This window comes from Miniopterus natalensis, chromosome 10, assembly GCF_054644295.1.
Source record: "Miniopterus natalensis isolate mMinNat1 chromosome 10, mMinNat1.hap1, whole genome shotgun sequence".
NCBI lineage: Eukaryota > Metazoa > Chordata > Mammalia > Chiroptera > Miniopteridae > Miniopterus > Miniopterus natalensis.
The window spans coordinates 24,801,742-24,817,416 of record NC_142090.1 but is presented as its reverse complement, the minus strand read 5'-3'; the positions used below and the strand labels follow the sequence as shown (position 1 = coordinate 24,817,416).

At 39.3% G+C, this 15,675-nt stretch overlaps 1 protein-coding gene across 1 annotated transcript; it reads left to right on the top strand.

The window, feature by feature from the left end:
• Window positions 1-566: 566 nt before the first annotated feature.
• LOC148092216 (SWI/SNF-related matrix-associated actin-dependent regulator of chromatin subfamily E member 1-related-like) lies at window positions 567-1,929 on the top strand. The gene is made up of 2 exons (XM_087821336.1): window positions 567-620; window positions 1,240-1,929. Exons 1-2 carry the CDS (start codon window positions 567-569, stop codon window positions 1,927-1,929), a joined length of 744 nt encoding a protein of 247 aa, XP_087677462.1.
• The last annotated feature ends 13,746 nt before the right edge of the window (window positions 1,930-15,675 follow it).

Here is a 15,675-nt window from a genome sequence, read left to right as displayed (position 1 = left end):
TTTTTGCTGCAGTCAATAAATTCCTGTTGCTTTTCTAGAAAAAAATAAAAAGAAAAGAAAAGAAAAGAAAGAAAGAAGGAAAGAAGAAAAAAAAAGAAGAAAGAAAGAAAGAAAGAAAGAAAGAAAGAAAGAAAGAAAGAAAGAAAGAAAGAAAGAAAGAAAGAAAGAAAGAAAGAAAGAAAGAAAGAAAGAAAGAAAGAAAGAAAGAAAGAAAGAAAGAAAGAAAGAAAGAAAGAAAGAAAGAAAGAAAGAAAGAAAGAAAGAAAGAAAGAAAGAAAGAAAGAAAGAAAAAGAAAGAAAGAAAGAAAGAATTTCATTTTCTATTCACACAAATTACATTTGAAGACAGAAAAAAGTCTCCAGTAAGTCACTGCAGAGGGAGAAACTGGGCTTTTCTTTCTCTAAAGAATTTTACCTGAATTTAAATTTGAGAAAGTAGAATGACCTTAAAAAGGAGAATTATATAAAAGGCAAGCAGAATTAATTCTTCAGGGACACACAGAGCATAATATGAAGCAATGTGGCATAAATGTCAATGACAGGGAGAAAGCAGCACACTGGGATGGATGAAAGCAATCAGCAGCAGCATGACTCCGAGGGAAAACACTGTGCCTGCAAGGGTAAGCAGCAGCATTTCTGGAGACAGAGACAGGCACTCCTGGCAGAGTCTAAAATAATAATTTGTCAAATGGCTTACAAGAGTGTCAGAACAGAAGGGGCAGCTGGTCACTGTGTATTTTACCACCGTTGTACATGTGGGGCATAATAATAGCAACCCAAACCATCAGTTGAAGGACAAATACATAGTTAAAATGTAAACAAAATGCGTATTTATATAAAGGTACATTAAATCATCCCTAGCTATCCCAGTTAATTTTTTTAAGATTTTTACTCTATCTAGACCATATAGTTTTATAACATTACATACTTAATATATTATATGACATAATTGCAATATACTGTTATCTTGCACTAGAAGTAAACTTCGTAAGTTCCAAAGCCCATGGCTGTTTGCCTGGCCTTTGGAAACGTCCCGCCGTCTGCTGAGGGAGTGAGGGCTGGCGCAGCTCTCCGCCCTGCTCGGGGGTTAGACGGAAATCGACGACGAACAGTCCTTCACATAATTTACTCATTTCCCCCCAACTACTTTCCATTTATTTTTACATATACAATTAAATAATGATTCTACAACATATGTGGAATATAATGAGGGGTTAGTTTCCTCTCACTTTACAAAAGAGACAGTTGGGGGTTGGAAGGTCACAGCAGCCAGGAAGGCCGCGGTCAGGCCCAGCAGCCAGGTGCCACCTCGCTGGCTGGCAGCCAGGCTCTTGGACAGCAGGAGGCTTCCCGGTGGCAGTCCATCAAGAGCACGGGGAGAGCCCACGAGCCTTCGCGCTAGAAGGGGGTCCCGGGAGGAGCCTGCGAAGAAGCACTGCTGGCCCAAGGCCGAGAAGCGACGATCCTGCGGAAGGTCGCAGGGCACAGGTCCCCGCTGCGGGCGCCCGGGAGCGAGCTCCCAGCCGCTCCACAGGCGCCGCCCCACCTGCCTTTCCCAAGACCCGCGAGGTGCCCGGCAGGCTGCAGCCCGCAGAGAAGCGGCGGTGCCGCGACGAGGCCCAGCAGACGCAGCAGCAGGACCTGAAGGAGCTGCAGCCGGGCCAGCGGTGGGAAGCCTTCAAGATGTACAGGAAGGTCCAAGAAAAGGTCAAGGACCAGGACTCGGGCTCCGGCTCACGAATACCGTCTCCAATAGGTACACGGTGGGGACGGCGATGGCTTCTCCACCTTGGACTTCCCATTTTCACTGAAAATGCTGAACCAGAGCAGAGCGCGTCAGGCAGAGAGGCTGGCCCTCGGGACGACGCAGGCGGCGCCGGGGGAGCGGGAGGCGCAGGCGGAGCAGGAGCGCTGCCGGCCCGCCCCTAGCGGAGCCGGGCGGAGGAGGGGCTGAGGCGCGCGCTGCAGCAGCCGGGCACCCCAGCCCAGCGCGCTTCGCCTCACCGACGCGGCTGGGCAGCCTGGGCTTCCACGTGGCCAGGCTGCAGGGCGCCACGGAGCGAGGCCCCGCCCAGCACCAGAGGCCCCACATCGGGGAGAGCCTGGCCCAGGTCCCCAGGGAGCACCTACAAGGCTGTAGGCTACTCACCCCTCTATCCAGAAAAGACCAAGCTCTGGTCATGGCCTCACCCTTAGCCTCACCCCATAGAGGAGGGCCTGGAGTCCATCCTTTAGGGCCAGGCCGGATCCTGCACCTTGGGAGCTTCAGCCCCCCTGAAATTAAATTTCTACAGAATCCCTCTAGCTTACAACTTCCCCAGAACCCCAAGCCCAGAAAAGTCACCTGCCATGCGTGACGCACATAGAACCCCACGGCCTCACAAGGATGTCACACGACAGGGACCTGGGAACACCACACCTGGGTAGCATTACCTTCGACACAGGGGCACCCATAGCAGCTCACAGACTGTGTGAGGAGGGTGGCACGGGCTACCATGGCTCTCCAGGTTCTGCCCCGTGACACAGGGCAAAGAAAACCCACACCTGACACACGGGGAGGGACTCCCGGAAGGTGCTGACCGCAAGTGCCGCACGCAGCAGGAACGCTGCAGGCTACATTTCCACGCTTGGTTGAGGCCCCTCTGCCTGTGTGCTCGAATTCCTGCACCCCAGAATGGGAGGCGGGTACTGATCCTCTGCCCCCCTCCAGCTGACGGACCCTGTGGAGGCAGCTTCTTTGCTACTGCTTAATCTGCATTTTTTAAACCAAAAAAATGTAATTTGAATTTCAAAAGAAATAAAAAATAAAAAGAAACAATTAAAAACATCTTGGTGTTACTTTTGTTTATGAATATGATAGAGTATTTTGAGCACTATGCAAATAGTGTTAAGACCAATGTTCCTGGAGGGTGGAGGACAACCTGAAAACTAGGCAAAATATATAGAATAGAGGAAAAAACCTTTTTTTTTGGTCAATGTAAGAGAAATGCTGAAACAACTGCTCTAGGAGATCTAAGAGTCCTAGAGAGGACTTAGGGAGGGGAAATGTAGAGATGTTAGTTTACAGTCAACAGTCACAATATTCTAGGCACATGGCAAGAGGTTTGGAATCCACGTTTTCTTGGTTCATAGAAGAGCAGGGCTTCTGGTGGTCTCCTGGGACTGGGGAGAAAAATTTGGAGACTTAAGTGGCAAGATGCTAACTACTTAGAACCTAAGAGTAAAATATTGAGCCTGACATGCTGCCATTTTTCCCTTTAAGGGAAGCCATGTAGTTTAGAAAGCTAAACAGAAAAATTGCATAAGTATTCCAATGAGCAGATCAAAGTATTCAGCAAATCCAGTGTTCTAAAAAAAAAAATTATATTTCAGATCTCGCCCAAAATACCACAGGGTTACATCCCAGTATCTGGAGAAAAAAAAAATGTTGACAGAATTTGAGTTAACAGAATTTTACAAACAGTTCAGGTTAACATGATTGGTTTCTAATGTGTCTTGCTACAATAAAATAGATTTAAAGATATTATACAAAATATCAGGATTCAGGTAAAAATTTCCAGGAATGTCCAGAGGCATGAGTATGTAACAGAAACATAAGAGCTCCTTTAAACTGCTAATATAGTAAATAAAATAGAGAACAAGGTGCAGAAAAATGTCAAAAAGACAGAAAATTTCACCAGAAAATAAAATTCTTTAAAATAATCAAATGGCTATTGTAGAATTATGAATTCAAAAGCTAAAATTTAGTACTCAATAAATAAATTTAATAACTGAAGACAGAGCAGTAAAAGGTCAGTAGAAAATCATATTGTCAGATCAATAAGAAACACACAAGCATTGAAAAAAGAAGAACCACCATAGTAAGGTGGTCTACTGTGGGGATAACTGGGGTTCTAGAAGGAGTTGAGTCAGAGAAGCAATACTCAAAGAGATAAGGCTTGTAAATATTCCCAAATTGATGTAAAAGTTTAACCACAATTTCAAAAGTGTCCACCCTTTCCAGATAGAATACATATTAGGCAAAGTGAATTACACATTGGAGAGAGTTTCTCAATCTGAAACTAATATGCCAAGAAGGCATTTAAATAACAAATATAAAATCCTGCAGAAAATAATTCTCAACACAAATTGATTTATTTAGTAAATGAAATTCCAAACACCCAGAAGACAATTTGTGAAAATAAGCTGATTCGAAAATGTGTCTGTAATACAAACAACCTAGTATATCCTGGCAAAGTTCAACTTGAAGAAGCAAAAAGAGAGGAAGTACAGTACCAAGTAACTCAACTTGGAACTATAGTTGAAATAGCATGATTTGACACAACAGGCAAATGGACCAATGAAGTATAATAGATTCCAGAAACAAATCCACTTATATAATGATCATTTTTTTTTTTTTTAATTTAATGTTCACCAGAGGATAAGTTTTTATTGATTTTAGAGAGAGAGGAAGGGAGAGAGAGAAACATTGATGTGAGAGAGAAACATCGACCAGGGATGGAACACACAACCTAGGTATGTGTCCTGACCAGAAATTGAACCCACAGCCTTTTGGAGTATAGGAAGACACTCCAACCAACTGAGCAACCCGGCCAAGGCTGTAATAGTCATTTGATTAAAAACTAAGGCGTTATTTAATTCAATGGAAAAAGTACAGTATTTTCAATACATGTACTGGAAAGCTGAACTGGAACTCAACATGAGGGTTATATAAAACTTGGTCATCCTTAGAAGAACACAGTTGGATACAGTAGATAATTTGGGATGCCTCAGCTAACCCAGAGGGCAAGGAAACACAGCAACAGTCCTCTTGGATCACCTTCCAGATTCTCAGATTTGTCATTCTTTAGAGAGAGAGAAACATTGATTTGTTGTTCCAATTATTTATGCATTCATTGGTTGCTTCTAGTAAGTGCCCTGACTGGTGACTGAACCTGCAAAGTTGGCCTATTGGGATGATACTCTAACCAACTGAGCAGCACAGCTAAGGCCAGGGTCAGGTTTGGCATTCATTTTTCTTAAATAACAACTTTATTGAGATATTTTTCAAATACTGCACAATTCATGTTTTCAAAGTGTGAAATTCAATAGTTTGTAGTAGCTGGTCTCACAAAGAATTGGTAATTTCTTTGACTAGGGCACAAAAGAATTGCCTAGTATAGCTAGGAAGCTTTACAACCACCAAACACCTGGTAGACCATTGCCATCTCTGATTACATACATAAGCCATTCAGCATCTACACTTCAAGTCCAAAAATCTTTGAATTTAGCAGCTGTCTCACTGTCAGCAGACCTTCTTTGGACCAGGAGAGTCTGGGGGAAGGAGAACTGCACCCAAATCACCCACTAACCAACCTTATGTCCACTAAGTCAACTAAATATCTACATATTTAGTTGCATCGTATAATAAAATTAATTGAGGCAAATAATAATTTCATAGGTGATATCATTTAGCAAAAATTAATTGACTGGTACGTTTATAATTTGTAGACCTTTCCATTGCCACAAATATTAATTTTAATTTAATTTAATTTTATTGCTGACATATGTTTCCCAACTTTTCCCCCTGTAACTCCCTCCTCCCAGCCCCTGTCCCAACCCAGACCTTCAGCACACTATTGTCAGTATCCATTGGTTATGCATATATGTATATGAGTTTTTTGGTTAATTTCTTCCCACACTCCCACACCCCCACAACCCTTCCCACTGAGATCTGTCAGTCTGGTTCATGCCTCCATGTATCTGGAACAATTTTGTTTGTTAGTTAATTATGTTCATTAGTTCCCACTTATAAGTGAGATCATGTAATATTTGTCTTTCTCTGATGGGTTTATTTCACTCAGCATATACCGTCCATACTGTTCCAAAGGGTAGGAAGTCTTTCTTTTATACAACTGCGTAGTATTCCACTGTGTAAATGTACCAACATTTTTTTATCCACTCATCTATGATGGACATTTGAGCTGTATTCATTCTTAGCTATTGTAAATAATGTTGCTATGAATATAGGGGTGCATATATTAATTCTGATTGCTGTTTTGCACTTCTTAGGATATATTCTTAGAAATGTATTGTTGAGTAAAATTATAGTTCCATTTTTCATTTTTTGAGTAAATTCCATACTGTTTTTTATAGTGGTTATACCAGTCTGCATTCCCACTAGTAGTGTACTAGCATTTCCTCTTCTCCACATCCTCACCAGAACTTGTTGTTTGTTGATTTGTTGATGGTAGCCATTCTGGCAGCTATTAATTTGCATCTCTCTGACGATTAGTGACTTTGAGCATTTTTTCAAATGTCTCTTGGCCATCTGTATGTCCTGTTTGGAGAATTGCCTATTCAGGTCCTGTGCCTATTTTTTAATTGGGTCATTTGTCTTCTTTTGTTGAGCTGTATGGGTTTTTAATATATTTCAGAAATTAACCCCTTATCAGATGTGTCATTGGCAAATATGTTCTCCCAAAAATTGGATTCCATTTTCACTTTTTAAAATATATGTTTTTATTGATTTCAAAGAAAGGAAGGGAGAAGAAGAGAGAGACAGAAGCATCAATGATGAGAGTCAGTGATAAGCTTCCTCCTGCACTCCCTTTACTGGAAATCGAGCTTGAAACCAGGGTATGTGCCCTGACTGAGAATGGAACTGTGACCTCCTGGTTCATAGGTCAATGTTCAAGCATTGAACCACTCTAGCTGCCCCTCCCCCCTTTTCATTTTTATGATGATTTGGTGATGGTAACCATTCTTACAGATGTGAAGTGATACCTCATTGTGGTTTTAATTTGCATCTCTTTGATGATTAGCGATGTTGAGCATTTTTTCATGTCTCAGCCATTTGTATGTCCTCTTTGGAGAAGTGTCTGTTTAGGTCCATTGCCCATTTTTTAAATGGATTGCATGTCTTGCTTTTATTAAGTTGTATAACTTCCTTATATATTTTGGATATTAACCCTTTATCCGATGTGTCATTGGCAAATATGTTCTCCCATACAATGGGCTCCCTTTTCGTTTTGTTGATGGTTTCCTTTGCTATGCAGAAGCTTTTTATTTTGATGTAATTCCATCTGTTACTTTTTTCTTTGCTTCTCTTGCCTTAGGAGATGTATTGGTGAAAATTTTGCTAAGTGAGATGTGTGAGATTTTGCTGCCTATATTTTTTCCTAGGATTTCTATGGTTTTGTGACTTACATTAAAGCCTTTTAACCATTTTGAGTTTATTCTGGTGTACGGTGTAAATCAGTAATACCGTTTTATTTTTTTCATATACCTGTCTAATTTTTCCAACACCATTTATTGAAGAGACTGTCTGTACTTGAGCACATGCTCTTGTCTCCTTTATCAAATATTAATTGACCATAATGATGTGGGTTGATTTCTGTGAGTTCTGTTCTGTTCCATTGATCTATATACCTGTTCTTGTGCCAGTACCAGGCTGTTTTGATTACAATAACTTTGTAGTATAACTTGATATCTGGTATTGTGATACCACCAACTTTATTCTTTATTCTCAAGATTGTTGTTCATATTTGGGTTCTCTTCGTGTTCCACACAAATTTTTAGAATATTTGTTCTAGATCTGAGAAATATGCCTTTGGAATTTTAATAGGAACTGCATTGAATGTATAGATTGCTTTGGGTAGTATGGACATTTTGATGATGTTAATTATTCCAGTCCCTGAACATGGTATATTCTTGCCTTTGTATCTTTCTCTATTTCTTTTTGCAATGTCCTGTAGTTTTCTGAGTACAGGTCTTTTACCTTTTTCATTGAGTTTATTCCAAGGCACCTTTGTTGTTGTTGTAATGGTAAATGGGATTTATTTTTTAGCTTCTGAGAATTCATTATTGGTGTTAAAAATGCCATCAATTGCTGGATGTTGATTTTGTATCTTACTACATTGCTGACTTCATTTATTAAGTCTAGTAGTGTTTTGGTGGAGTCTTTAGGTTATTCTATGTACTATATCATGTCATCTGCAAATAATGACAATTTTACTTTCTCCTTTCCAATTTGGATGCCTTTGAGTTTTCCTTTTTGTCTGATCATTTTAGCCAGGACTTCCAGTACTATGTTGAATAAGTGTTGTGAAAGCTGACACCCTTCCCCTGTCCCTGTTCTCAAGGAAAATGCTTTATTTTTGCCCAGAGAGTATGATGTTGACTATAGGTTTGTCATACATGGCCTTTATTAGGTTGAAGTATGATCCTCTGTTCCCAGTTTGCTGATAGTTTTTACCAAAAATTAGTGCTGGATTTTGTCAAATGCTTTTTCTGCATCTATTGATATGATCATCTGATTTTAATCATTTGTTTTGTTTATGTGATGTATCACATTTATTGATTTGTGAATATTGTACCATTATTTTCTTCCCAGAATAAATAGATTTGGTCATGGTGCATCATCTTTTAAATGAATTGCTGCCTCCAATTTGCTAATATTTTGTTGAGGATTTTAGCATCTATATTCATCAGGCACATTAGCCTGTCATTTTCTTTCTTTGAATTGTATTTATCTGGTTTTGGACTTTGGTTATGCTGGCCTCATAAAAAGTGCTTGGAAGTATTCCTTCCTCTTGTATTTTTTGAAATAGTATGAGGAGGATATGCATTAGTTCTTTGAATGTTTGGTAAAACTCTCTGTGAAGCCATCCAGTTCAAGACTTTTGTTTGCTGGGTGTGGGTTTTTTGGTGCTTTTTTACTGCTTCAATTTCATCAGTTGTTTTTATCTATTCAGGATTTCTGATTCTTCCAGATTCAGTTTTGGAATACTGTATTTTTCTAGGAAGTTGTCCATTGCATCCAAGTTGTCCAGCTTGTTGGAACATAGTTATTCATAGTATTTTCCTTTGAATTTCTATGGTCTCAGTTGTTACTTCACTTCTTTCCTTTTTGAGTCTATTTACTTGGGTTTTCTGTCTTCCCTTCTTAATGAATCTGGCTAAAGGTTCTTCTTGTTTATCTTTTCAAAGAACTAGCTCTTTGTTTCATTGGTCTTTTGTTTTTTTTTAGTCTCTATGTCATTTATTTCTGCACTAATTTTTATTATTTCCTTCTACTTGCTCTGAACATTTCTTGTTCTTCTCTAATTCTTGTAATTCTAGGGTTAGATTGTTTATTTTTTTCTTGTTTCTTGAGGTAGGCCTGTAGTTCTATGAACTTCCTTCTTAGGACTGCTTTTGCTGTGTCCCATAGATTTTGGGTTGTTTTGTGTTCATTTTCATTTGTTTTCAGGAAGTTTTTTAATTTCTTCTTTGATCTCATTGGTAACCCATTCATGGTAGTAACATGCTATTTAGCCTCCATGTGTTTGAATGTTTTTGAGGTTTATTTTATTGTAGTTGATTTCTAGTTTCATGCCATTGTGATCTGAGAAGATGCTTGATATGATTTCAATCTTCTTGAATTTGTTGAGGCTTATTTTGTGTCCCAACACATAGTCTATCTTTGAGAATCATCCATGTGCAATTGAAAATTATATATATATATATATATATATATATATATATATATATACACACTACTGTTTTTGGATGAATAGTTCTATAAATATCAAATAGATCCAACTGATCTAGTGTGTCTTTAAGGCCATTGTTTTCTTGTTGATTTTTTTGTCTGAAAGATCTATCCAGTGATGCCAGTGGGATGTTAAACTCACCTACTATGACTGTATTTCTTTCTGTTTCTTCCTTAAAGTCCATTAAGAGGGTTTTCTTTTATATATATAATTAGGTGCTTCTGTAGTGTGTGCATATATGTTTACAAGGATTATGCTTTCTTGTTGGATTGATCCCTTTAGTATTATGTAGTGACCTTCTTCATCTCTTGTTATGGCCTGTTTTGCAGTCTATTTTGTCAGAAATGAATTACCCCAGGTTTGTTTACTTTTCCATTTGCATGGAATATTTTTTCCATCCTTTCACTTTCAGTCTGTGTGAATCTTTTGTTCTAAGGTGGGTCTCCTGTGGACAGTATATATACCAGTCATGTTTTCTTATCCATTCAGCTACCTGTGTGTTTTTTTTTCTTTTTATATGACTGAGAGTCTTTTTTTTTAATTGTTCAAAATATTATATTTTTTCTCTATTGACCCCTTCAATACCCACCCACTCCCCTCCCCAGGCCTTCACCACACTATTGTCTGTGTGAATAAGTTATCCATCCGTGTCTTTTGATTGGAACAGTTAGTCCCTTTATATTTAAGATTATTATTGATAGACACTTATTTGTTACCATTTTTTTTTCTTTATACTTTGTTTCTGTCTCTCATTTTCTTCTTAAGCCAGTCCCTTCAGCGTTTCTTGCAATGCTTTTTTGGTGGTAATACACTCCTTTATCCTTTTTCCTTTCTTTCTGATAAGCTCTTTATTTTGCCTTTAATTTTAAATAATAGCCTTGGCTGGGTTGAGTAGTCTTGGATTCAGTTCCTTGCTTTTCATTATTTTGTATACTTCATGCCACTCCTTTCTGGCCTGTAGTGTTTCTACTGAGAAACAAGCTTACAGTCTAATGGGAGCTCCCTTGTAGATAACTTTTTGTCTCTCCTTGTTTCCTTTAAGATTCTTTCTTTGTCTTTATTGTTTGCCATTTTAATTATGATCTGTCTAGATGTTGGTCTTTTGGGGTTCATCTTGATTGGGACTCTCTGTTTCTTGAACTTATGTGAATTTTCCTCACAGGGTTAGGGAAGTTTTCTGTCATTATTTCTTCAAACAGGTTCTCTGTTTTTTGCTCAGATTCTTCTCCTTCTTTACCCCTATGATGTGGATGTTGTTACATTTCATGTTGCCCCAAATCTCCCTTAAACTATCCTTCTGCTTTTTAATTTTTTCTTCTTTTTTTCTAATTGCTGCTCTGTCTGTGTGTTTTTTTTTCTATCTTGACTTATAATTTGGTGATTTAGTTCTCAGCTTCTTCTAATCTACTGTTGATTCCTTCGAGGGTATTCTTTATTTCCTCTATGTTGTTCTTCATTTATGACGGGTTCTTATTCATGGTTGCTACATCTATTTTCATGCTGATGTAGTTCCCACTTAGTTTCTTGTATTTCTCAGTAAGTAGGTTGAGCATCTTTATAATCATTACATTTTTTTTTATCCTCACCCAAGGATATTTTTTCCATTGCTTTTCAGAGAGAGTGGGAAGGATAGAGAGAGAGAGACATTGATGTGAGAGAGATACAGCGATTGGTTGCCTCTCACAAGAGCCCTGATCAGGGCTGAGGATTGAGCCTGCCAACAAGATATGTGCCCTTGGCTATTATCAAACCCAAGACCGTTCAGTCCACAGGCCGACACTCTAACTACTGAGTGAAATCAGCTAGGTCTATAACCATTACTTTGAACTCTATATCTGATAAGTTGTTTGCCTCCATTTCATTTAAATCCTTTTCCAGCAATTCCTCCTTTTCTTTCATTTCAGGGTTGTTCCTTTTTCTCTCTATTTTAGCTGTCTCTTTGTGTTTGTTTTTATATATTAGATAGAACTATTATGCCTCCCAGTCTTCATGGGGTGACCATATGTATAAACTGTCTTATGGAACCTAGTGGTGGAGCCTCTTTGATCTCCTGAGCTGCATGCTCTAAGAATGTGCCTTGTGTGGATCATTTAGGATCTTCTGTTGTGCTTGAGTCTTGATTGATGATGCCCCATTTGAGGGTGGAGGATCCCCTTGGGATTGCTGACTGTAAGGTTCAACCCTGACCACTGCATGTCTGCCGTTATACAGATGTTTGGATCTGTTCTTGTGGAGCTCATTGGATTTTGCTCTGATGTTGTTGATTCTGGCCCTTTGGTCTGTTGGTCTTGGGGCCTCCTGGGATGTTCTCTGATGCAGCTAATATGAGTCACTGTTGAAGTGGGCAAGGCGCCAGGGAGCTTTAGCTGCTCCAGGTGTGACTGGTGGCAGCAGCTTGCCCCGGTGTTTTGGGGTGCCAGGTTGCAGAAGTAGGTCCAGGTGTCTTGGGATATTAGGTCAGGGTGGCAACACATTTGGGCCTCTGGAAGAGTAGAGTCATAGCGCAAGCCTGGGGGCCCCCAGGCATGGCTGGGGGTCCAGTCTTCTGAGGACACCAGTTCTGATGCACTGGCTCATGGCAGCAGATTTAGTCTTCCAGGTGCTCCAGGTCACAGCAGTGGCTGGTTGTCCAGTGGTGCAGGGTTAGGTGTTCAGATAATGGCTGAAGGTCCCTGCGTCTAGGGGCATCAGATCATGGTGGCAGGTCCATTAATCCAGGCACTCCAGGTGGCAGCAGCAGTGCCAGGCACAAAGGTGGCAAGGGAGAGTCAGTTCATCTGGGCCTGTCAGGTTGTAGCTCGAGCAAGGGGTGCTGAGTCAGAGATGAATCTGGGCACACCAGGTCACAGCTGCAAGGCCAATCATCTGAGGGTTGCTGGGTCAGGCACACTGGGTGGCTGAGGCAAGCCACTGTGTCCAGGGTCTTCTGGTTGTTGTTGCAGGCCAGCTGGCCAGACCATAGGGTCCCAACAGTGGTCCCTGAATTCAGGAGCACCAGGTTGCACTAGGGGCCAGGTGTGCTGGGTCACCTAGATGTGCTGGCATGCTCATTTGTGACCTCCATCGCTGAGTCACTGACACTCTCCACAATCTCCTCTTGAGGATGGTTCCACAAATATTTCAAAATTGTGCACTCTCCAATCCTGAGTAGCAAGCAGTGCCAAGCCAAGCAATGCAGTGGCTGGTAGCTCCCTCACCAGGAGTACCCCAATGGCCTGCCCCAAGTTCTTGCATTTACAGACAGATGCCCACCCACGCTCAAGCATATGTATGCTCTCTCTTGCACCCACTCACCCACTCACACTCTCACCCTCACTCCAGTCCTCACCACCATGTTGCTCTTCTTGGGCATAAATATTAATCTTAAAATAACTTTGCATATTTCCTCTTAGTTTTTTACTGTATATAAATTTTCATATTTTCTTAGATTACACAAAATATGTTTATAACCTATAAAGTAATATTTTCTGATTATAAATTTATTACACAATCATTATAGAAAATTAATTTCAGTATATTTATATAACTTTTGTATGCTTAATTACAAAGTTGAATTAAAAGTACAAGCTGACTTTTTTGTACTTTTAAAATGATTTTTTAATTTTCAATTACAATTGATATAAAAATTACATTAGGTTCAGCTGTACAATATATTGATTAGATATTCATATACATCAGGTAGTGATCACTTTGATAAATCTAGCACCCTATGACACCATGGATAATTATAACAATATTATTGAATATGTTCCCTATGCTATATTTACATCCCCATAACTATTTTGTAAGTGCCAATCTGTACTTCTTAATCCCATCCCCTTTTTTATTCAATCTCCTCACATTTAGAAGACATTAAAATGTTCTCTGTATCTATGCATTTGTTTCTGTTGTATTTGTTCATTTATTTTGTCTTTTAGATTCCACATATAAGAAAAGCATGTCATTTTTCTTTTTCTGTATCACTTATTTCTCTCAGCACAATACTTTCTAGGTCCATACACATTGTTGTAGATGGCAAGATTTCATTATATTTTTAATGGTTGAGTTATATTCCTTTGTATATATGCACCAAATTTTCTTTACCCATTCATCTATTGATGGGCAGGTAGGTTGCTTCCATATCTTGGCTAATGTAAATAATGCTGCTGTGAACACATGGATGTATATGTCTTTTTAATTTATCTTTATTGTTGAAATTTTTATAGAAATCTCCCCTTTTTTCCCATTGATCCACTCCACCCAGAATCCTCTCCCCCCCTAGACCTTCACCACACTATTGTCTGTGTCCACGGGTTATGCATATATGCATATAAATTCTTTGATTAATATCTCCCACCCACTCCCACACTCCCGTCTTCCCACTGAGATTCATCAGTCTGTTCCATGCTTCTATGTCTCTGGGTCTATTTTGTTCCTCAGTCTGTTTTGTTTATTAGATTCCACATATGAGTAAGATCATGTAAAACTGAATCAGGAAGAATCAGAAAACCTGAATATGCTAATAACAACTGATGAAATTGAAGCAGTAATAAAAAAACTCCCAGCAAACAAAAGCCCTGGTCTGGAGGACTTCACAGGGGAGGTATCTAATTCTTTAAGTTGTAGGATTAGATAGTTTATAAAAAATTTTTCTAGCTTTTTGAGGTAGGCCTGTAGTGCTATGAACTTTCCTCTTAGGACTGCTTTCGCTGTGTCCTGCAGGTTTGGGGTTATTGTGTGTTCATTTTCACTTGTTTCTAGGAAGTTTTTTATTTCTTTCTTGATCTTATTGATAACCCATTCACTGTTTAATAACATGCTATTTAGCCCCCATGTGTTTGAATGTTTTGGAGTGTTTTTGCTGTAGTTGATTTCTAATTGGGTGTATATGTCTTTTTTTTTTTTTTTTTAATATATCTTTATTGATTTCAGGGAGAGGAAAGGAGAGGGAGAGAGAGAGATAGAAACATCAGTGATGAGAGAGTCATTGATAGGCTGCAGCCCGCAACCTGGGTATGTGCCCTGACCGGGAATCGAACCCTGATCGCCTGGATCCTAGGTCGATGCTTAACCACTGAGCCACGCCCGGCCGGGCATGTATATGTCTTTTTGATTTAGGGTTTTGGGTTTCTTTGAATAAATACCCAGAAGTGAAATTGCTGGATCTTACTTTTTTTTGTATCATAGCCTTTGTTTAAAAGTCTATTTTGTCTGGTTTAAGTACTTCTACCTCAGCTTTTTTTTTTCTTTTTTTTTTTTAAATATATTTTTATTGATTTCAGAGAGAAGAAAGGAGAGGAACAGAGAGAGAGACAGAAACATCAATGATGAGAGAAAGTCATTCATCAGCTGCTGTCCCCTGCATGCCCCCTGCTGGATATCAAGCCCACAACCAGGCCATGTGCCCTGAACTGGAATCAAACTGATCTCCTGGATCATGGGGTGACACTCAATCATTGAGCACCACTGGCTGGGCTACCTCAGCTTTTTTGTTTGTTTGTTTTCATTGTCATGAAATATCTTTTCTATCCCTTTACTTTCAGCCTCTGTGTGTCTTTTTATCTGATTTGAGTTTCTTGTTGACAGCATAAATCAGTGTCTTATTTTCCTATCCATTCTTGTCTTTTAATTGGAGCATTTAGCTCATTTACGTTGAAAGTAATTGCTGATATATATATACGTAATTACTGACATTTTATTATTCATATATTTGATCTTTATTCCTCCTTTTCTTCTTGTTCTAAGAAAACCCTTTAACATTTCATGTAATACTGGTTTGGTGGTGATGAACTCTTTTAGCTTTATCTTGTCTGTGAAGCTCTTTATCTGACCTTCAGTCTAAATGATAGCTTTGCTGGATGGAGTAATCTTGGTTATGGGTCCTTGTTTTTCATCATTTTGGATATTTCATACCAACCCCTTCTGGCCAGCAAAGTTTTTGAGAAATCTACTGCAAGTCTTATGGAAGCTTTCTTGTAGGAGACCAGCTGCTTTTCTCTTGCTGCTTTAAAAATTATTTGTTTTTAATTCTTTGGCATTTTAATTATGGTGTGTTGGAAGTGGGCCTCTCTGGCTTCATATTGTTTAGGACTCTCTGTGCTTCCTGGACTTGTATGTCTATTTCCTTTAACAGGTTAAGAAAGCTTTCTGTCATTATTTTTTCTAAAAGACTTTTAACTTA